Here is a 23019-nt window from a genome sequence, read left to right as displayed (position 1 = left end):
AAAGGGTAACAGGAAAGTTTATACCTTATATGGAAGCAAATACAAGGAATTTAAAACCAAGGACAAAATGAAAGCTAGGTTGGGATGCAAATTTATACTTTTTAGTATTCTGATCTAATTCATTGAGTAGGCTAATGTCATTTCTAGAGGCAATGAGCAATTTCATCATCTAATAGCAAATTTCACATTTGTTTGCTAGTATTATAATTGTATTACATTTTATGCTTTCCTAGTAACTTATTTGCAAAATGGTAATACAATCTTTCTGAAATATGGAGTATATAATGAAAATCATGTGCCCCTTCCACATGCTGTTCTCCTCGGAAAGAACCAATGATTCCAATTTCTAATGAATCTTTCCAGAGATGTTTTATCTCGACATACATATGGGTGCACATACCTTTTTTGCTGTGAAAATATTATCCATAATATTTGTACCTTATTTTTTCACTCTATAGTATATCTTCAAGTTTGTTCTATATTCATACAAATAGAGCTGCATTGTCCATTTATTGGCTAAATACAAGGTATTTCAGTATTGCACATACATAAAGTATATTACCAATTTTTATAGGTGGACATTTAACTAGATTCCTGATGGACATTTAACTAGACTCCAATCTTTTGCCTTTAAAAGCAGTACTTTGATGAACCTCTTTCATGTATGTATGTATATATATGTGTGTGTGTGGGTGCTCACATATATAATACATGATTTTCCACATATAGATACATATTCTAAAAGTGAACCTGCTATTTCAAAATGTCCATACATTTACTTTATCTAATATGGTCCAGACATTGATATCCTCTAGTAGCCACTTTTTATATTTGAAGCTTTGCTGAACAAGAGTGAAAAGCATGCATATCAAAAAGAGGCCAGAACATATATCCATGCTCTATAATTTTTTGAAAGGAGAGCTACTTTTTAAATAAAGAGCCTAACCCTTTCACAATCTGCCCAAGAAGTTTAGCTGGAGAACTCAATATTGAAGTGAGCTCATCACCAAATTTGTCCAAGGCTTTTGTAACCCAGGGAGTATCCTCTTCTTTAGTATCATCAATTATATTTTTTAACTGATTTATTTCTTCACTCATCAACTCAGATTTCTCTCTAAAACCTTCATTAAGCAGAGTTTCTTGGGCCTAGAAATAAAGCAGAGAGGGAAGTAATATGTTTTAAATTTTCATTTTTTTCAAAGACTACATTTTGCATTTAAGAACTTTGTCAAACTATTTTTGTTTTACTCGTAAAATTGTTCTCTCTTGCTCAATCATGAAAGGAGAGTTTTGTAACAGGGACTATTTCCTGGTTTTGACAGGAACATTAAGAGAAAGTGTAGTTTACAGCCTTGCTAATATTCACACACTATTGGGTTTTGCCAGGAGGCTAAGCCTCACATGAGGACAAAAGTTATGCATTTCAGATAAATGTTATGCATTTCAGAGGTAACCTTGGATCAAACTGCAATAATTCTCAAGATGGTGAGAATTACAGAAATCTGTTATAAGGACATCCAGGTAGACAATGAGAGAATTCTCTCTATGCCACACAGTATCTTAGGTATCTATCCACCCCTGGAGACAATGCAGCAAGTTTAGAAGCTGCCACATCCCAGTGTTTTTAAGTTTGGACATTTTTTATAGTTTTATCTCAGCATAAATCTGTCTCAGGGTCTATGGCTGAGAACAGAGTTCCTGGTAATTGGCAGGGATCCTGAAAGCAAACCAGTTGCTGCTCATATTAAATATATGCTGTTGCAATATCTGTCTAATTGAGCTTCACGGGATCATTTAAAATTTCCCCAAATAGCTACTTAAACCCTATTTATAATTTCCAAGGGTTCAAGGTATCAATATTCATCCTGAACTCTCCAAAGTCTACATATATAGTAGAAATTAAAGCCTTCTTTTCTAAAAAAGGAATAATTCTAAGGGTTCTAATGAATCAGAAGCAGTAAATGGCAATGATGCTTCCCCCATGGTCTTGCTGTAAACTTCGCCCATCCCTTCCTGAGGTCCCAGGGTAATGACCATCAAGCACAACTAAGGCCACAGCCTGACTTACCTTCAGCTTATGCTCCAACATCATGTTCATCTCTCTCAGCAGGTTTTCTCTTTCCTTCTCCAGCTTCTCTGTCAGCTGTGCTATGTTTTCCTGGAAACTCTTCTGTTGTGCCTCCATCTCCTGAATCAAGTTACCACAAGATTCTTCTGGAATTCCTGATTTTCATCCTTGAAGGAGTGCTCCATGAAGACGGCAATGGCTTCCTTCTCACAGGCTGCATGCACCTCCAGCAGCTCCTGGAGCGTGTCTGTGGGGAGTCTCAGTTGCTGGGCCATCTGCTCACTGTAGTGGTCTGCTGCCTTCTGTACAGCTGCTGAGTTCTCCAACTGGGCCAGACATGTGACTGCATTCTCCAAACAAGGCACAGGTCCACTGTTGATGGTATCCACATAGGTCACAACCAACTTTCCCAGCCCTGAAAAGGCCATCAAATTTAAGGGATAAATATCAAGCCATTGGTCCATAAAATACAAGGTTATGAGATTACATTTCTAAACTCTCTCTCTCTCTCTCTCTCTCTCACATACATGCACACACACACACACACAGAGCCATATCTCCTTTTACTATCATCACCTTTGTTTTCCTACTGGCTCTTCACTTTTATGGTTCTTGGGGCTAAAAAAATTGAAAATCTACCTGTATCCAACATATTAAGGAGTATCTGAAAAATATAGTATCATACTAAAAACTTAAAAACAAAATAGCTTACATAGGTATTCAGATAAGACAGGGTATATCGGATTTTATCTATTCCTAATTCTGAGGCTTTAAAGGTACTTTCAGAGATTTATAGGCTGGTACCGATTTTTGAACCACACAAAACTCTCAAAATATTTTTTGTTTCTCCTTGCAAAGAACTTTTATTGTATAAGGTTTCCCCTGAGAAAATGGTATATTCTATTTTTATACTGAGATATTGATTTTTATTCTGAATAGAGAAATTTTTCAAATAAATGGAAGTCACAGATATCAGTGACAAAATTTGCAGTTTATGGGAGAGATTTATAATCCCCCAGATATTGTTCAGTTGCTCAGTCCTGTCAAGCTCTTCATGACCCCATGGACTGCAGCATGCCAGGCTTCTCTGACCTTCACCATCTCCTAGAGCTCAAACTCAAGTCCATTGAGTCAGTGATGCCATCCAACCATCTCATTCTCTGCCATCCCCTTCTCCTCCTGCCCTCAATCTTTCCCAGCATCAGGGTCTTTTTCAATGAGTCAGTTCTTTCCATCAGGTGGCCAAAGTATTGGAACTTCAGCTTCAGCATCAGTCCTTCCAATGAATATTCAGGACTGCTTTCCTTTAGCATTAACTGGTTGAATCTCCTTGCAGTCCAAGGGATTCTCAAGAGTCTTCTCCAGCATCACAGTTCAAAAGCATTTATTCCTTGGTGCTCAGCCTTCTTTTTATGATCCAGCTCTCACATCCATACATGACTATTGGAAAATCCATGGCTTTGACTATACAGACCTCTGTCAGCAAAGTAGTCTGTTTTTTTAATATGCTGCCTATGTTTGTCACAGCTTTCCTTCCAAGGAGCAAGCATCTTTTAACTTCATGGCTGCAGTCACCATCTGCAGTGATTTTGGAGCCTAAGAAAATGAAGTCTCTCAATGTTTTCATTGTTTCACTGTCTATTTGCCATGCAGTGATGGGACCAGATGCCTTGATCTTCATCTTTTGAATGCTGAGTTTTAAGTGAGCTTTTTCATTCTCTTCGTTCACTTTCATCAAGAGGCTCTTTAGTTCCTCTTCACTCCCTACCATAATGGTGGTGTCATCTGCATATCTGAGGTTATTAATATTTCTCCTAGCAATGTTGATTCCAGCTTGTGCATCATCCAGCCTGACATTTCGCATGATGTACTCTGTAAATAAGTTAAATAAGCAAGGTGACAATATACAGCCTTGATGTAGTCTTTTCCCAATTTGGAACCAGTCCATTGTTCCATGTCCAGTTCTAACTGTTGCTTCTTGAGCTGCATACAGATTTCTCAGAAGGCAAGAAGGTGGTCTGGTATTTCCATCTCTTTAAAAATTCTCATTTTTAAAAAATTGTTTATTTATTTTAATTGAAGGATAATTACTTTACGATATTGTGATGGTTTTTACCATATATCAACATGAATTGGCCATGAGCATACATGTCTCCTCCAATCCTAACTCCCTTCCCACTTCCCTCTCCACCCTATTCCTCTGAAATGTCTCACAGCACCGGCTTGGGGTGCTCTGCTTTATGCATCAAACTTCCACTGGTCATCTGTTTTACAAACAGTAATGTACACATTTCAAAGCTACTCTCTCAAATCATCTAACCCTCACCTTCTCCCACTGAGTCCAGAAGTTGTTTACATCTGTGTACCCTCTGCTGCCCTACATGTAGGATAGTCATTACTGTCTTTCTAAATTTTGCAAATAGGCATTAATATATAACATTTGTCTTTCTCTTTCTGACTTACTGCACACTGTATAATAGGTTACAGTTTCATCCACTGCATTACAACTGATTCAAATGCATTCCTTTTTATAGCTGAGTTTTTCATTCCAATCCCAAAGAAAGGTAATGCCAAAGAATGCTCAAACTACTGCACAATTGCACTCATCTCACACACTAGTAAAGTAATGCTCAAAATTCTACAACCCAGGCTTCAGCAATACGTGAACCGTGAACTTCCACATGTTCAAGCTGGTTTTAGGAAAGGCAGAGTAACCAGAGATCAAATTGCCAACATCTGCTGGATCATCAAAAAAGCAAGAGAGTTCCAGAAAAACATCTATTTCTACTTTATTGACTATGCTCAAGCCTTTGACTGTGTGGATCACAATAAACTGTGGAAAATTCTGAAAGAGATGGGAATGCCAGACCACCTGACCTGCCTCTTGAGAAACCTATATGCAAGTCAGGAAGCAACAGTGAGAACTGGACATGGAACAACACACTGGTTCCAAACAGGAAAAGGAGTACATCAAGGCTGTATATTGTCACCCTGCTTAGTTAACTTCTGTGCAGAGTACAACATGAGAAATGCTGGGCTGGAAGAAGCACAAGCTGGAATCAAGATTGCCGGGAGAAATATCAATAACCTCATATATGGATGACACCACCCTTATGGCAGAAAGTGAAGAACTAAAGAGCCTCTTGATGAAAGTGAAAGAGGAAAGTGAAAAGATTGGCTTAAAGCTCAACATTCAGAAAACTAAGAACATGGTATCCAGTCCCATCACTTCAGGGCAAATAGATGGGGATACAGGGGAAACAGTGTCAAACTTTATTTTTGGGGGCTTCAAAATCCCTGCAGATGGTGATTGCAGCCATGAAATTAAAAGACGCTTACTCCTTTGAAGGAAAATTATGACCAACCTAGATAGCATATTAAAAACCAGAGACATTACTTTGCCAACAAAGGTCTGTCTAGTCAAGGTTATGGTTTTTCCAGTAGTTATGTATGAATGTGAGAGTTGGACTATAAAGAAAGCTGAGCACGAAAGAATTGATGCTTTTGAACTGTGGTGTTTGAGAAGACTCTTGAGAGTCCCTTGGACTGCAAGGAGATCCAACCAGTCCATCCTCAAGGAGATCAGTCCTGAATGTTCATTGGAAGGACTGATGTTGAAGCTGAAACTCCAATACTTTGGCCACCTCATGCAAAGAGTTAACTCATTGGAAAAGACCCTGATGCTGGGAAGGATTGAGGGCAGGAGGAGAAGGGGAAAACAGAGGATGAGATGGTTGAATGGCATCACCAACTCAATGGACATGAGTTTGAGTAAAGTCTGGGAGTTGGTGATGGACAGGGAGTCCTGGCATGTTGTAGATCATGGGGTTATAAAGAGTTGGACAGAACTAAGTGACTGAACTGAACCGAACTGAATATTCCATTGTGTATAGGTACCACAATTTCCTTATCAATTCATCTGCCAATGGACATCTAGGTTGCTTCCATGTCCTAGCTATTGTAAGCAGTGCTGCAATGAACACTGGAGTACATGCATCTCTTTCAATTCTGGTTTATTCAATGTGTATGCCTAGCAGTGGGATTTCTGGGTCATGTGGCAGATCTATTCACAGTTTTGTAAGTAATCGCCACACTGTTCTCCATAGTGGTTGTACCAGTTTGCATTCCCACCAACAGTGTAAGGGGGTTCCCTTTTCTCCACATCCTCTGCAGCAGTTATTGTTTGTAGACTTTTTCATGATGGCCATTCTGACCAGTGTGAGATGATACATCAAAGTGGTTTTGATTTGCATTTCTCTAATGAGAGATGTTGAGAGCATCTTTTCATGTTTTTATTAGCCATGTCTATGTTTTCTTTGGAGAAATGTCTGTTTAGGTTTTTTGCTCAGGTTTTTATTGGGTTGTTCATTTTTCTGGTATTGAGCTACATGAGTAGCTTGTGTGTTTTGGAGATTAATTTTTTGTCAGTTGTTTCATTTGTTATTATTTTCTTTCATTCTGAAAGCTATCTTTTCACCTTACTTATAGTTTCCTTCCTTGTGCAAATGTTTTTAACTTTAATTATGTTCTATTTTTCTTTTTTTTCTTTGATCCACATCCTATCTTTGTTTTTATTTCCATTACTCTGGGAGGTGGGTCATAGAGAATCTTGTTGTCATTTATTCCAAAGAGTACACTGCTTATATTTTCTGTGTCTGTGGGAAGCTCAGTCTCTAGGTCATCTTCTCACTGTAGTGGCCAGCTGTCTTCTGCACAGCTGCTGAGTTCTCCAGATGAACCAGAGTCATCACTGCATTCTCCAAACTAAGTACAGCTCCACTATTGATGGTATTCACGTAGGTCACAACCAAATTTCCCAGCGCTAAATAGGTCATCAAATTTAAGGGATAAATATCAAGTCATTGGTCCATAAAATACAAGATTATGGGATTACAATTCTGAAGTCTCTCTCTCTCTCTCTCACACACACACACACACACAAACACACAGAGCCATATCTCTTTTTATTATCATCACCTTTGTTTTCCTACTGACTCTTCACTTTTATGGCTCTTCAGGCCTTGGGGCTAAAAAAAATAATTGAAAATCTACCTGTATCCAACATATTAAGGAGTATCTGAAAAATATAGTATCCTACTAAAACCTGAAAAGCAAAGTAGCTTACATAGGTATTCAGATAAGACAGGGTATATCAGATTTTATTTATTCCTAATTCTGAGGCTTTAAAGGTACTTTCAGAGATTTATAGCCTGGTACTGATTTTTGAACCACACAAAACTCTCAAAATATTTTTTGTTTTCACCTTGCAAAGAACTTTTGTTTTTTAAGACTTCCCCTGAGAAAATTGCATATTCTGTTTTTATACTGAGATATATGATTTTTATTCTGAATCGAGAACTTTTTCAGATAAATGGAAATCACAGATATCAGTGACAAAATATGCAGTTTATGGGAGAGATTTATAATCCCCCAAATAAGATAATTTTTTAATGGAGTGCCAAAATTCCATATAAAATCCAACAGAAATACTGAAAAACACATTATATAAAATATCTGCAGTATGTTGCTACTCATAATAATAGGAAAAAAAAAGGCTTACAATTTCCAGCGACCGGGACTCCCTCTCTGAGTGTCTTGATTTTTGCATTGGTGAAGATGTAAGAACAGAATTTTTTTGTCTGTTCCTGAAATTTAGGACTCAGTTGGTTTTCAGATGCATTCTCAATATCAGCTAGGAGTTTTTTGTCATTTGTTGGTCGGTCAAAGACAAAACACTTCCTTGTTGGAAAGAATCCCTGATGCACTCTCTGCATAAATTTGATATTTGCACGTTCATATTCTTGCCTAAGGGACAGAGAAACAGAGATTAAAGCAGAAACAGTCTTGCAGCAAGAGAAGCAAAATTGTTCATGACAGATTTGTGTATTCTTGTGACTTTTATGGTAATAACTGCTTTAAAACAGACATGCAGTACTTCTTTGCTCATCAGACTTACACCAATGATATAACCGGAGAGAAATTTGGGGAGATGTCTAATCCAGTAAAAGAAACCTATGGCTAGCATCTCCAGAACTGAAAATGGTAGAATGTTTCTTTATTAGAAGTTTGCTGTACTAATGGTTAAAAGAATAAAAGGTCAAATATAAATGTTTGCTCTGCTTAGTCTTATGTGAGAAATGATCTGTGGGACCAAAAAGAAGAGCCACAAACAGGATAGTGGACAATATCAGAAATGTTAGGAACGACATTTGATTATTGAAGGAGAATTATTTTGATGTTAAAATTATTTGTACAAAGCTACATATTTTCAGGAAAACCTCTGAAAGGTAAGTGTAACTAAACTGATATTTTAAGATATCACCATTAATCTATAAACTCTTTGTGATAACGGATTATGTTTGATTTGACAGTTGTCCTCTTATGTCTAGTCAATTTCTCAATAATTTTTTGAAAAACTATAAATAGAAATATGAAAGCAAGAAATAAGTAGATTAGAATTAATATTCCTCTCAGGTTTCACAAGGTGCACATCACTATGAATGTAACCCTTTCTACTAACAAGTTGGTGATGGTCATTTAGTCACTAAGTTATGCCCAACTCTTACAGCCCCATGAACTGTAGCCCATGAGGCTCCTCTGTCCATGGGATTCTCCGGGCAAGAATACTGGAATGGGTTGCCATTTCCTTCTCCAGGGGATCGTTCCGACCCAGGAATTGAACCTGGGTCTCCTGCTTTGCAGACAGATTCTTTAGCAACTGAGCTACGAAGGAAGCCCTTAAACTAATATACTATTTGCAAATTATATAATGAAAAGGTAAGTGGGAATTAAAAGAAGCTGTGATTTGAAAATGAAGTGAACATTCTGATAATTATCAGAAATATTGATAAGCCATAGATTAAAAAGCGCACTCCAGGTTTATTTAGAACATAAAGTCATTTTGTAGATGATATAACTATACAAGAATTAGAACAATTTGTCCCTTTTTTAGAAGAATAACATGTAACTGTGTGATTTTTTTTCACTACACAGACTTTTCTTTGTAGTTTCTTATATTGCAATTATCTAGTATATTGTTTTCCCTACTAGAGAAAAGCAGAAACTAAAATAGGAGCACAAGTGTCTGACTTCAGAAGGATTTAGCACTGAATGTAATCTCGGTGATAAATTAAAAATTGCATAAAGAAAAAATTGGCTTTGAATAATTTCACTCATACTTTTCTTAAGTAAACTTAAAATTCAGTTCCTAGAGCTTTGCAACCCGCTTTCTAATCACCATTTCTACAGATGTTAATCTCAAATATAAATGCAACCCTAGAGATGATGGACAGTATTTAGTAGATCCCACGCTCTATTCAAACACCCAATGCCCAGGCCATGCCCTGTAACCTTTAACCAGCTTCAAGGCATTGTCCAGGTATTGATCTTCTGTGATAGGATGACCATTTAATTTTAGCTCCAGGGTGAAATCCCGTACAGCCCATATAAAGTCTGGAAAGAAAGCCACAAATTCTGTACAATCTTCTTCTCCATCAGGGCTGGGAGAGGACTTGGTTTTGATTAGTTGTGTGAGCTCTGTCACATAACTAGGACTTGATTAAGGAAAAGAAATTCCTTACTCACAATTCCCACATTCCTAATAAAAATTAAAAACTTTCTCTTTAGTTCTGAGTCCCCTTTGCACCATTAAAGGCAACTTTGTGACAGGGAAGGAAATGTGATTCCATCTCCATCCCCATAAACTCAGTGAAACTTGATAGTTCAGTTCCTAGAAGGATACTGCAGGTGCTCCAGGGCCTGGTTGTTGATGGTGCTCATACTGTTATAGATAAAGGTGCTGCACAGAAGCACGGCCAAAGCAAAGATCCATGAGTCATTCTTGGAATCACCCTAGAGAGCACATTAAAACAACAGATTTAAGAGTTTACTTGTAAATTAGAAATGTATTCGTATACTTATTCTATCATGTCCTTATTTATTATTTCAGCTGGCCTAATCACCATGCAAAGAAATTGTTTGAAGACAGACATATTGGCTTTGACAATTACAAAGGCATTTCTTGTGATTACAATAGTGAGTGAAGTGAAGTCGCTCAGTCGTGTCTGACTCTTCGTGACCCCATGAACTGTAGCCTACCAGGCTCCTCCATCCTTGGGATTTTCCAGGCAAGAATACTGGAGTGAGTTGCCATTTCTTTCTCCGGGAGATCTTCCTGACCCAGGGATTGAATCCAGCTCTCCTGCATTGTAGGTAGATGTGTTACCCTTTGAGCCACCATGTTTTCAAATAAAAGAGGATTCTTCATAGGGATTTTTTCATCCTCAATTAGAGGAAATAAAATAACAGTACTAGTGTATAATTAGTTATTCTTTGATGAATGTTAGAACATATTCATTATGCACACATGTATTAATCATAAGTGATATAAAATAAACATAGTTGGCATAACTGGGTATTTAAATTATATCCAAACAATAAATAAGCTACTGTACATTTCCCAATATTCTTAGATTTAAAAATGCAGCAAGTTTGAGTTAAGATGATAGAATTGGAATAGTAGGACCTTGGGTTTACTTCTTCCAACAAGCACATTAAGAATAAATCTACAAGTGGACCCATTCACACAGAGCATGTGCTGAACACTAGTGGAGGACCTCATACACCTAAAAGAACAAGAAATGTTCTCCACATAACTGGGTAGGATCCTTAAGAAAAGGAAGAAAAGAAAGGAAATGGGAGGCAACCAACATCCTGATGGGGAGCTGATGGAAAAGAGAAGTTACCATACCCAAGGAAGCTTCCTCACCAGTGGCGAGATCAGTTGAAAAAGTTGGGGAGTTTGGGGTCTATTGAGTAAAGTGCAGATGGCGGTCTGTGGCAGGCAGAACAGAGAGAGAGTTATACAGGTGGTCCATGCCACAGCTGTGTGTGCTCCAGCCTGAGATGTGTTTCTGCCAATGGTGGGGTGGACTGGGTGTTGAAGCGTGGGGTTTGGAGCACGAACCTGGGAAAAGGACTGCTGCAGGCTGCATGGAGACAGCCTGAGGGGATGGGAGTGAGGAGCTCCACAGGCAGGAATACTCTTCCTCTAAATGCTCTTAGAGGAAGCACAGACTGCCACGGGAGCAAGGTGCCACTGTTGAGTAGCACACAGAGGGCAGGGCCACCATCATGGCCTCTCTCCCCAAACTCCAGCCCCTGACTCTGTGGGCACTTGGAGGACTCCTGTCAGAGCAAGTGTGTGTGCCCCAATCATTGCTGCCTTGTCCTACTTACAACTGAGTGAGCATTGGTGCCTGGTCAGTAGCAACCTCTTGCCCCTCCCTCCTTAGTGAACAAATGTGGTCTAGTCAGTAGCTGCCTTCGCCCTCCTCTCTCCTGGGTAGGGTTGAAACCAAAGCTGAGCCCCAGGGGCTGTGGGGCTAAGGAAGAAGAACTGAAACTTCTTTTTATAGCTGCAGAAGCCAAGGGTTAAACCCCCATGAATGGCTTGGAAAAAGTGCCTATAGAACATCTGAATGGACAGTGAGTGCTCCCACAACTGAGATGGGTCTCGCTTTAGTGACTGTGGACTGTGTACCTTTCAACATGCCCCTGTCTTCCAAGGGGATAAGATCCAGCTCCTCCCACCAGAGGGGCAGACCCAAGTCCCTCTCAACAGGAAGATTATATAAGCCCCTGGATTAAACTTACCCACCAAGGGACAGATACCAGAAACAAGAAGAACTATGACCCTGCAACCTGCAAAATAAGACCACAAGCAGATTAAGTGAGACAAAACAGAGTTACAGAGATTAGATTACAGAGATTACAGAAAAATACCATGCAGACAAAATAAAGAAAGAAAGTGAAAGTGAAGTCACTCAGTCATGTCCGACTCTTTGTGACCCCATGAACTGTAGCCTACCATGGAATTCTCCAGGCAAGAGTACTGGAGTGTGTTGCCATTTCCTCCTCCAGGGGATCTTCCTGACCTAGGGATCAAACCCAGGTCTCCCACATTGCAGGCAGACACTTCACCATCTGAGCCACCAGGGAAGCCCAATGCAGACAAAGGAGCAAGGTAAAAACCTACAAGACCAAATAAATGAAGAAGAGACTGGCAATCTACTTCCAAAAGAATGACTTCCCTGGAAGTTCAGACAGTCAAAAAATCTGCCTGCAAAGCAGGAGGCCCCCTTTCAATCCCTAGGTTAGGAAGGTCCCCTGGAGAAGGGAATGGCTGCCCACTCCAGTATTCTTGCTTGGAGAATCACATGGACAGAGGAGCCTGGTGGGCTACTGTCCATGGGGTCACAAAGTTGAACCAGACTGAGCAACTAACACTTTCACTTTCAAAGACAGAAAAGATGATTCAAGAAAAAGAAAGGAGGCATTAATTGAGAAGATAAAAGAAATTTTTAATAAAGATGTAGAAGAACTAAAGAACAAACAGTGATGAATAATAAAATAACTGAAATTTAAAAATATATACTAGTAGGAATCAATAACAGAATAACTAGAGCAAAAGAATGAATAAGTGACCTGGAAGACAAATGGTGGAAATCTCTGCTGTTAGAACAAGATAAAGAAAAGAAATGAAAAGAAATGAGGAAAGTCTCAGGGATCTCTGGGGCAACATTAAATGTATGAAGATTCTAACAATAGGGATCTCAGAAAAAAGAGAAAAGGTATGAGAAAATATTCAAAGAGATTTTAGTTGAATTCTCTAATAAGAGAAAGGAATGGTCACCCAAGTCCTGGAAATGCATAAAGTTCCATATCAGATAAGTTCAACAAGAGACATACTGAGACATATATTAAACAAACTAACAAAAATTAAATACAAATAAAAATATTAAAAGCACCAAGGGGAAAGCAACAAATAACACACAAGGGAATCTCCATAATGTTATCAACAGATTTTTCAGCAGAGACTCAGAAAGCAAGAAGGAAATGGCATGATATATTTAAAGTGATGAAAGGGAAAAACGTACAACCAAGAATATTATACCTAACTAGGCTCTCATTCAGATTTAATGAGGAAATCAAAAGCTTTACAGACAAGCAAAGCTAAGAGAATTCAGTGCTACCAAACCAGCTTTGCAGCAAATGCTAAAGGAACTTCTCTATGTGGGAAACACAAGAGAAAAGGGAAAAAAGGAAGGAAAGAAAAAAGACCAATCCAAAACAAACCCAATACAATTAAGAAAATATTAACAAAAACATATATATTGATAATTACATTAAATGGAAATGCATTAAATGCTCCAACCAAATGATATATACTGGATGACTGCATACTCAAACAAGGCCTGTATAAATACCATCTACAGGAGACCCACTTCAGACCTAGAGAAACATATAGACTGAAAGTGAGGGGATGTAAAAAGACATTTCTTGTAAATAGAGATCAAAAGAAAGCTGAATACGTATATCCAACAAAGTAGACTTTAAAATAAAGACTTATATGCAAAATAATGAATGATACTACATAATGATAAAGGGATTCAATCCAAGAAAAAGATAGAACAATTGTAAATATATATACACCAACACAGGAGCACCTCAATACATAAGGCAAAGGCTAAAATCCTAAAAAGGGGAAATCAACAGTAACATAATAATAGTGGGGGCCTTAAATACTCCACATACACCAATGGAAAAATCATCCAAGCAAAAAATTAAGAGGGAAATGCAAGCCTAAGATTATATTTATAGACCATTCAGTCCAAAGGACCAGGATACACTCTCTTCTCAAGTACATGTACAACATTCTCCATATTATAGATCAAATGTTGCATCACAAATCAAACCTCAGTAAATTTAAGAAAGGTGAAATCATATCCTGCATTTTGTCCAACCACAACACTAAGAGATCAGTAATTATCAATAATCAGAGGGAAAGAAACTGTAAAGAACACAAATGCATGGTGGCTAAATACTTAATAATGCATTACTAAATAATCAGTGGATCACTGAAGAAACCAAACAGGAAGCCAAAAAAGTGCTTAGAGACAAATGACAAAATCATGATGATCCAACAGTTTTGGAGTGCAGTGAAAGCAGTTCTAAGGGAGGTTTTACCAATACAATCTTACCTTGAGAAACAAGAAAAATCTAAAGTAAACAGCCTGTCATAACACCTAAAATAACTAGAGAAAAAAACAAACAAACAAAAAAACAAAAGTTAGAAGGAAATAAATCACAAAGATCAGAGCAGAAATAAAGACAAAAATACAATGGCAAAGATCAATGAAACTAAAAGCTGGCTTTCTGAGAAGATAAACAAAATTGATAAACCTTTAGCAAGACTCCTCAGGAAAAAAGGGAGAAGATCTAAATCAATAAAACTAGAAAGAAAAAGAAAAAGAACCATTCCAATGGACACTACAGAAACACAAAGGATCACAAAAGATTACTACAAGCAACTATATGCCAATAAAATGGATAATCTAAAAGAAAAGGACAAAGTCTAAGAAAGCTACAACTTTCTAAGACTGAACCAGGAAGAAACAGAGAATATTAACAGACCAAGCACAAGTACTGAAATGGAAATTTTTATTAAATATCTTTAAATAAGCTAAAGTCCAAGACCAGATGGCTTCACAGGTGAATTCTATCAAACATTTAGAAAAGAGTTAACATCTACTCTTCTGAAACTCTTTCAAAAAACTGCACAGGAGGAATACTCCCAAGCTCATTCTATGAGCCATCACCACCCTGATACCAAAATCAAACAAAGATATCACATAAAAGAAAAACACATACAAACATCACTGATGAACATAAATGCAAAATCCTCAATAAAGTACTAGTATACTGAATCCAACAACACATTAAAAGATCATACACCATGATTAAGTGGTTTTGAATTCTTAATCCAAGAATTCAAGGATTTTTCAATATTTGCAAATCAATGTGTTACACCACATCAACAAACTGAAGAATAAAAACCATATGATCATCTCAATAGATGCAAAAAAACAAAGCTTCTGACAAAATTCACCAACAATTTATGATAAAAAAGATAGAAAGTGGACAATAGAGGAAACCTACCTCACTATAATAATGGCCATTTATGACAAACCCAAAGCAAATATCATTCTCAATGCTGAAAGACTGAAATCATTTCCTCTAAGATTAGGAGCAAGGCAAAGATGTCCACTACTGCCACTATTATGCAACACAGTTTTGGAAGGCTTAGCCACAGCATTCAGAGAAGGAAAAGAAAGAAAAGGAATCCAAATTGGAAAGAAGTAAAATTGTCACTGTTTGCAGATAATATGATACTACAGATGGAAAACCCTAAAGATACTCCCAGAAAACTCCTTTAGGTCATCAACTTTTTCCCTGGAAAATTCCAGAATACAAAATTAATACACAGATATCTCCTGTGTACCTACTCCTACACACTTAGAATGAAAAATCACCTAGTGTAATTATGGGAACAATCCCATTTCCCATTGCATCAAAAACATAAAATAGCTAGGAATAAACCTATCCAATGAGGCAAAACATCTGTACTCATAAAACTATAAGATACAAATGAAAGAAATAAAACATGACACAGATGGATTGGTATAATGTGTTCTTGGATTGGAAGAATGAATATTGTTAAAATGAGCATAATACCTGACACAATCCACAGATTCAATATAATTTTTATCAAATTACCAATGGCATTTGTCACAGAATCACAACAACAACAACAACAACAAAAATGTTCAAATTTGTGTGGAAACACAGACCCTGAACAGCCAGAGCAATCTTGAGAAAAAAAAAAATGGAGCTGGAGAAATCAGGTTTCCTGGCTTCAGACTATACTATCAAGCTACAGTCATCAAAACAGTGTGATACTGGCACAAAAATAGAAATATAGATCAGTGGAACAGGACGGAAAACCCAGAAATAAAGCCATGCACCTATGGTCAATTTGTCTATGACAAAGGAGGCAATAGTGCACAATGATGGAAAGACAATTTCTTCAACAAATGGTGCAGGGAAAACTGGAGAGCTACATGGAAAAAATGAAATTAGATTATTTTTCAACACGATACACACACACACAAACCCCCAAATGGACTAAAGACCTAAATATGAGCAGGACACTATAAAACACCTAGAGGGAAACATAGGCAGAACAATCTCTGAGATAAATTGCAACAATATCTTTTTTGATCCATCTCCCAGAATAGTGGGAATAAAAACAAAAATAAACAAATGGGACCTACTTAAGCTCAAAATATTTGGCACAACAAAGTAAACAATAAAAAGATGAAAAGACCACCCATAGATTCAAAGAAAATATTTGCAAATGATGTGACCGACATGGTATCAGTCTCCAAAATTTATACTCAGCTCATAACACTTAACAGCATCACAACAAACAACCCAATCAAAAATGAGCAGAAGACCTACATAGACATTTCTCCAAAGAAAACATACAGATGGCCAAGAGGCACATGAAGAGATATTCAACATTGCTAGTTATTAGAGAAATGCAAATCAAAAATACAAAGAGATATCGTGTCATACCAGTCAGAGTGGCTATCATCAAGAAATCCTCAAATTATAAATGCTAAACAGGGTGTGGAGAGAAGAGAACCCTCTTACCCAGTTGGTGGGAAGATAAACTTGTACAGCCACTCCAACTGTATGGAGGTTGCTTAAAAAGCTAAACATAGAGCTACCATATGACCCTGCAATCCCACTCTTGGGCATATACCTGGAGAAAAATACGATCTGAAAGGACACATACTCCCCAATGTTCATTGTAGTGTGTTTACAATGGCCAAGACATGGAAACAACCTAAATGTCCATCAACAGAGGACTGGATAAAGAAGATGTGGTACATATGTACAATGGAATATTCAGTCAGTTCAGTCGCTCAGTCGTGTCCAACTCTTTGCGACCCCATGAATCGCAGCATGCCAGGCCTCCCTGTCCATCACCAACTCCCAGAGTTCACTCAGATTCATGTCCATTGAGTCAGTGATGCCATCCAGCCATCTCATTCCCTGTTGTCTCCTTCTCCTCCTGCCCTCAATCCCTCCCAGCATCAAAGTCTTTTCCAATGAGTCAACTCTTCACATGAGGTGGCCAAAGTACTGGAGCTTCAGCTTTAGCATCATTCCTTCCAAAGAAATCCCAGGGTTGATCTCCTTCAGAATGGACTGGTTGGATCTCCTTGCAGTTCAAGGGACTCTCAAGAGTCTTCCCCAACTCCGCAGTTCAAAAGCATCAATTCTTCCACACTCTGCTTTCTTCACAGTCCAACTCTCACATCCATAAATGACTACTGGAAAAACCATAGCCTTGACTAGACGGACCTTAGTCGGCAAAGTAATGTCTCTGTTTTTGAATATGCTATCTAGGTTGGTCGTAACTTTCCTTCCAAGGAGTAAGCTTCTTTTAATTTCATGGCTGCTGTCACCATCTGCAGTGATTTTGGAGCCCCCAAAAATAAAGTTTGACACTGTTTCCACTGTTTCCCCATCTATTTGCCATGAAGTGATGGGACAGGACGCCATGATCTTCGTATTCTGAATGTTGAGCTTTAAGCCAACTTTTTCACTCTCCTCTTTCACTTTCTTCATGAGGCTTTTTAGCTCCTCTTCACTTTCTGCCATAACGGTGATGTCATCTGCATATCTGAGGTTATTGATATTTCTCCCAACAATCTTGATTCCAGCTTGTGCTTCTTCCAGTCCAGCGTTTCTCATGATGTACTCTGCATATAAGTTAAATAAGCAGGGTGACAATATAAAGCCTTGACGGACTCCTTTTTCTGTTTGGAACCAGTCTGTTGTTCCATGTCCAGTTTGAACTGTTGCTTCCTGACCTGCATACAGATTTTTCAAGAGGCAGGTCAGGTCGTCTAGTATTCCCATCTCTTTCAGAATCTTCCACAGTTTATTATTGTGATCCACACAGTCAAAGGCTTTGGCATAGTCAATAAAGCAGAAATAGATGTTTTTCTGGAACTCTCTTGCTTTTTCCATGATCCAGCGGATGTTGGCAATTTGACTTCTGGTTCCTCTGCTTTTTCTAAAACCAGCTTGAACATCAGGAAGTTCACGGTTCATGTATTGCTGAAGCCTGGCTTAGAGAATTTTGAGCATTACTTTACTAGCATGTGAGATGAGTGCAATTGTGTGGTAGTTTGAACATTCTTTGGCATTGCCTTTCTTTGGGATTGGAATGAAAACTGACTTTTGCTGTCCTGTAGCCACTGCTGAGTTTTCCAAATTTGCTGGCATATTGAGTGCAGCACTTTCACAGCATCATCTTTCTGGATTTGAAATAGCTCAACTGGAATTCCATCACCTCCACTAGCTTTGTTCATAGTGATGCTTTCTAAGGCCCACTTGACTTCACATTCCAGGATGTCTGGCTCTAGTTGAGTGATCATACCATCGTGATTATCCGGGTCATGAAGATCTTTTTTGTGTAGTTCTTCTGTGTATTCTTGCCACCTCTTCTTAATATCTTCTGCTTCTGTTACATCCATACCATTTCTGTCCTTGATCGAGCCCATCTTTGAGTGAAATGTTCCCTTGGTATCTCTAATTTTCTTGAAGAGATCTCTAGTCTTTCCCATTCTGTTGTTTTCCTCTATTTCTTTGCATTGATCACTGAGGAAGGCTTTCTTATCTCTTCTTGCTATTCTTTGGAACTCTGCATTCAGATACTTATGTCTTTCCTTTTCTCCTTTGCTTTTCATTTCCCTTCTTTTCACAGCTATTTGTAAGGCCTCCCCAGACAGCCATTTTGCTTTTTTGCATTTCTTTTCCATGGGGATGTTCTTGATCCCTCTCTCTTGTACAATGTCACAAATATTACCCAGCTATTAAAAGAATGAAACAATGCTATTTGTAGCAATATGGATGGCCCTATAGATTGTCATACTGAGTGAAGTAAGTCAGACAGAGAAGGAAAAATATCATATGATATCTCTGATATGTGGAATCTAAAAAGAAATTATGCAAACTAACTCACAAAAGAGAAAGAGACTCACAGACTTAGGGAACAAACTTATGGTTGCCAGGGGGAAGAACAGGTGGAAGAGATAGTTAAAAAGTTTGGATGGGATAAACACATATTTAAAATTGATAACCAACAAGGACCTACTGTATAGCACATGGAACTCTGCTCAATGTTATGTGGCAGCTTGGATGGGAGGTCATTTGGGGGATTCCTTTGCTGTTCATCTGAAACTATCACCATATTGTTTGTTAACTGGCTATACCCCATTAAAAAATTAAAAGTTTAATAAAAAGTAAACACACGATTTCCAACTCCTCTTTGGGCAGAAATGGAAAACTACATAAATTTAGATATCATACTCAAATAATTATCAAAGTAAGGCAAATAGAAGACATAATTTATTTCATCCACTAGCATAAAGCTAAAATAACAAAACTTCATCTTAAAATATTTCTAGTAGGACAAACACAGACTTTTTGTCAGGCATTACATTTAAGTGCATCTTCTTCCTCTCTCCAACCTGTTTCTTTTTCAATCACACTTTAGTAAATCTGACAGCACACATGTGGTCTTGTCAACTAGACTAAAGACATTTTGAAATCATGATCATTAATTTGGTCACAGATGTCTACAGCACTGAGCCCAAAGGCTTGGAACTAAGCTGTATGGTACTTATTTACTAAATTTAATCTAATCAGCCACCAAGTGCCAATAAATAAAAAGTTTTATCTAACATCATTTACCTAACATCTTTACAAAAATGTTTTTACCTAGAGGTTCAAACAAACCAAGATTTACATCATTTACTATGCCTGAATTTCTAAATTTTACAAATACATCTCAGTAACTAAATTACAAAGGATCATAAAAACATAAGGAGAAAATACAGAATAAAAAGGATTTTTCTGTGACTCCCTGTCTTACCTTTTCAACATCTCCCAGGCCCTCAGTGTCCAGAAGGACCAGAGTGTGGTCTGATTTGGAAAGGTGAGGCACACACCACATCCAGATGCCCTTGATTTTAGACTGCACTGTGGAGCCCAGAGGGAAATCTGCAAGTGAAAAGAGAGAGCAACATTCAGTAACAGGAATCTAAACAGCCCAGGGCTATAAAGTCAGACTTACTGGAATGCAAGTACCCCAGGATGCACTATTGTGCTTTCTCTATTTCCTCAAGAATGTCCTACTTTGTGTTTCATCGATTTCAGGGAGGAGGAATATTAATTGTGAAAATGATACCAAGCATGGGTTCAACATGAAGATGAAAAGGTATCCATGAAGCAGACAAAAAGGAGGTAATTGATAACCATTATAAGAGCATTTTGAACAAATGGTGAGTTTCAAAGCCAGAGAGAACTGGATTGATGAGAGACAAGAAAAGTGGGGAAAATTAAAAAAATTTTTGCCAGACAAAATAGTACTTTTAAAAAGGAAGTTACCTAAAAAGATATAAAATTCAAGAAGGAACATGATAGATATTCAAACACAGTTATATATTATTGGGAATATTTCATAAAAAAGTAAAATGTGTTTCAAGATTAAGCAGACTACAAGGCAAGAACCCAGTGCTTCAGCAAGTGAAATAAGGTAGAATTTAGGGCATTAGTATGGCAACCCACTCCAGTGTTCTTGCCTGGAGAATCCCAGGGATGGGGGAGCCTGGTGGGCTGCCATCTATGGGGTCGCACAGAGTCGGACACGACTGAAGTGACTTAGCAGGGCATTAGTAGGAGAGAATTTTGTTAACAGGAGTAAAACAACAAATATGGTAACAAATGATGGTAAGGTAGTGATTTAGTGGTAAGAATTTTAAGGTTAAGTTTAAGGTTGGTTTATTGAGAGGAATCTGATTCTCCATTCACTTGCACAGGGAAAAAACTAAGAATATGAGATATAGTTGTAGTCATGCAATGACCTCTGCCCAAGTGCAACTCTCACCATGGTTCTGTCCTGCAAGATGGTTCATCAAGTAGGATTTACCCGTACGATACAGTCCTACAATGGCTACTACCACCACTGGATGAGAAATTTTCTCAATAGTCTCTATAGCTTCCTGGTTCACTGACAGTTGCGCATTGTCACTTTCTACCAGAGAAACAGGGGCCATCATGTCCCGCCCAGATGCCATGGCTACCTGCCAACTTAAAAGAGTCTCCCTGTAGAAATAAAATTACAAAATTATTCTCCAATTCCAAGTTATTCAAAGCACACACCCATTTAGGACTGAGTGAGACTTCCTTAATTTCCGTGAGCCAGAATGTAACCTAGAAATAGCATACTGCAGAGGGAATCTTATATCATTCTCCCAAACCAATGATGATGTCATTAATAAAACAAAAAGCAACATTACTCTCCATAATTTCACTTCAATAGCAAGAATATAATTCACACAGTTGTTACCATGCACTGAAGGCCTCCAATACACCAAATCCTGTGATACATACCTGACAATGCTGCTGCTGCTGCTAAGTCGCTTCAGTCGTGTCTGACTCTGTGCGACCCCATAGACGACAACCCACCAGGCTCCCCCATCCCTGGGATTCTCCAGGCAAGAACACTGGATTGGGTTGCCATTTCCTTCTCCAATGCATGAAAGTGAAAAGTGAAAGTGAAGTCACTTAGTCGTGTCTGACTCAATAGCCAGCTATTAATACACTGGTACTTATGGGAATCTACAAATTAGAAATTATTATATACCTTTGCCAAGGAGATCAATGGGCCTCACTAATCTGAGTGAGTAAGTAATAGAACCAGGATTATATTCTAGACAACTGAGCAAATGGCAGACTGGAAAGCTCTAAACTCTTGCTTCTCCAAGTGGACATCAAAAACAACCAAACTGTTGGCTAGAATGACTTTCTGGTAGTTCTATGAAACAGTTGAGAGTCTAAAACAATCAAATAAATACCCAGTCAAAAAGCCACATTTAAAATGGTACAAAAATTAGTGGTTTTTGCTTGCTTTTAGCCCAACAACTCCAGGGTGGTGCAGTCTTTGTCAGAAGGAGGAGATAACCCATTCTCCAGTTTCATCTCTTTATCCAGAAGAAATGGAGCAGATCTTATTTAAAACATTATAAGTGTAAGTGCATGGTTATAGGGTTCTCAGAAAAAGAGGAACTTATTTTAGACTTTCAACTGTTTCATAGAAACTACCAGATGTTATTCCAGCCAACAAGTTGGTTGTTTTGCTGTCTCATTGGGGACGCAAGAGTTTTGTGCTGTAGTTCAATTGCTAAGTCTTGTCTGACTCTTTGCGACCCCATGGACTGCAGGAGGCCAGGCTTCCCTGTCTTTCATGATCTCCCAGAGTTTGCTCCAATACATGTCCTTTGAGTCAGTGATGCCATCTGACTGTCTTATCCTCTGCTGCACCCATCTTCTCTTGCCCTCAGTCTTTCCCCCCATCAGGGTCATTTCCAGTGAGTCAGTTCTTTGCATCAGGTAGCCAAATATTGGAGCTTAAGCTTCAGCCTCAGTTCTTCCAATGAATATTCAGAGTTTATTTCCTTTAGGATTGACTGGTTTGACTTTCTTGCTGTCTTCTCCAAGAGTCTTCTTCAGCACCACAATTTGAAATCATCAATGCATTGGAGTTCAGCCTTCTTTATGGTCTAACACTCACATCCATACATAACTATTGGAAAGACCATAGCTTTGACTATATGAACTTTTGTGGCCAAAATGGTGTCTCTGCTTTCATAGCAAACAGCCTCTTCCAAAACACAAGACATGACTCTAAGCATGAACATCACCAGATGGTCAATACCAAAATCAGATTGAATATATTCTTTGCAGCTGAAGATGGAGAAGATCTATGCAGTCAGCAAAACACAAGAGAAGAAGCCGACTGTGGCTCAGCTCACAAACTCCTTATTGAAAAAATCAGACTTAAATTGATGAAAGTAGGGAAAAACACTAGATTTTGCAGGTATGATGTAAATCAAATCCTTTATGATTATACAGTGGAAGTGACAAATAGATTCAAGGGATTAGATCTGATAGATAGAGTGCTTGAAGAA

The 23019-nt window shown here is 38.2% G+C and overlaps 1 protein-coding gene across 1 annotated transcript; it reads right to left on the bottom strand.

Moving 5' to 3' along the window:
* Positions 1 to 921: 921 nt before the first annotated feature.
* Positions 922 to 21126, bottom strand: LOC138069708 (guanylate-binding protein 6-like). Its single transcript, XM_068961050.1, is given in 9 exon segments — positions 922 to 1146; positions 2069 to 2145; positions 2211 to 2483; positions 7629 to 7823; positions 7826 to 7873; positions 9419 to 9615; positions 9810 to 9919; positions 19923 to 20050; positions 20937 to 21126. Coding segments are annotated over 9 exon segments (1443 nt in total).
* Between the last annotated feature and the right edge of the window lie 1893 nt (positions 21127 to 23019).

This window comes from Capricornis sumatraensis, chromosome 2 (genome assembly GCF_032405125.1).
Source record: "Capricornis sumatraensis isolate serow.1 chromosome 2, serow.2, whole genome shotgun sequence".
Taxonomy (NCBI): domain Eukaryota; kingdom Metazoa; phylum Chordata; class Mammalia; order Artiodactyla; family Bovidae; genus Capricornis; species Capricornis sumatraensis.
This window is presented reverse-complemented; position numbering and strand designations above follow the sequence as displayed.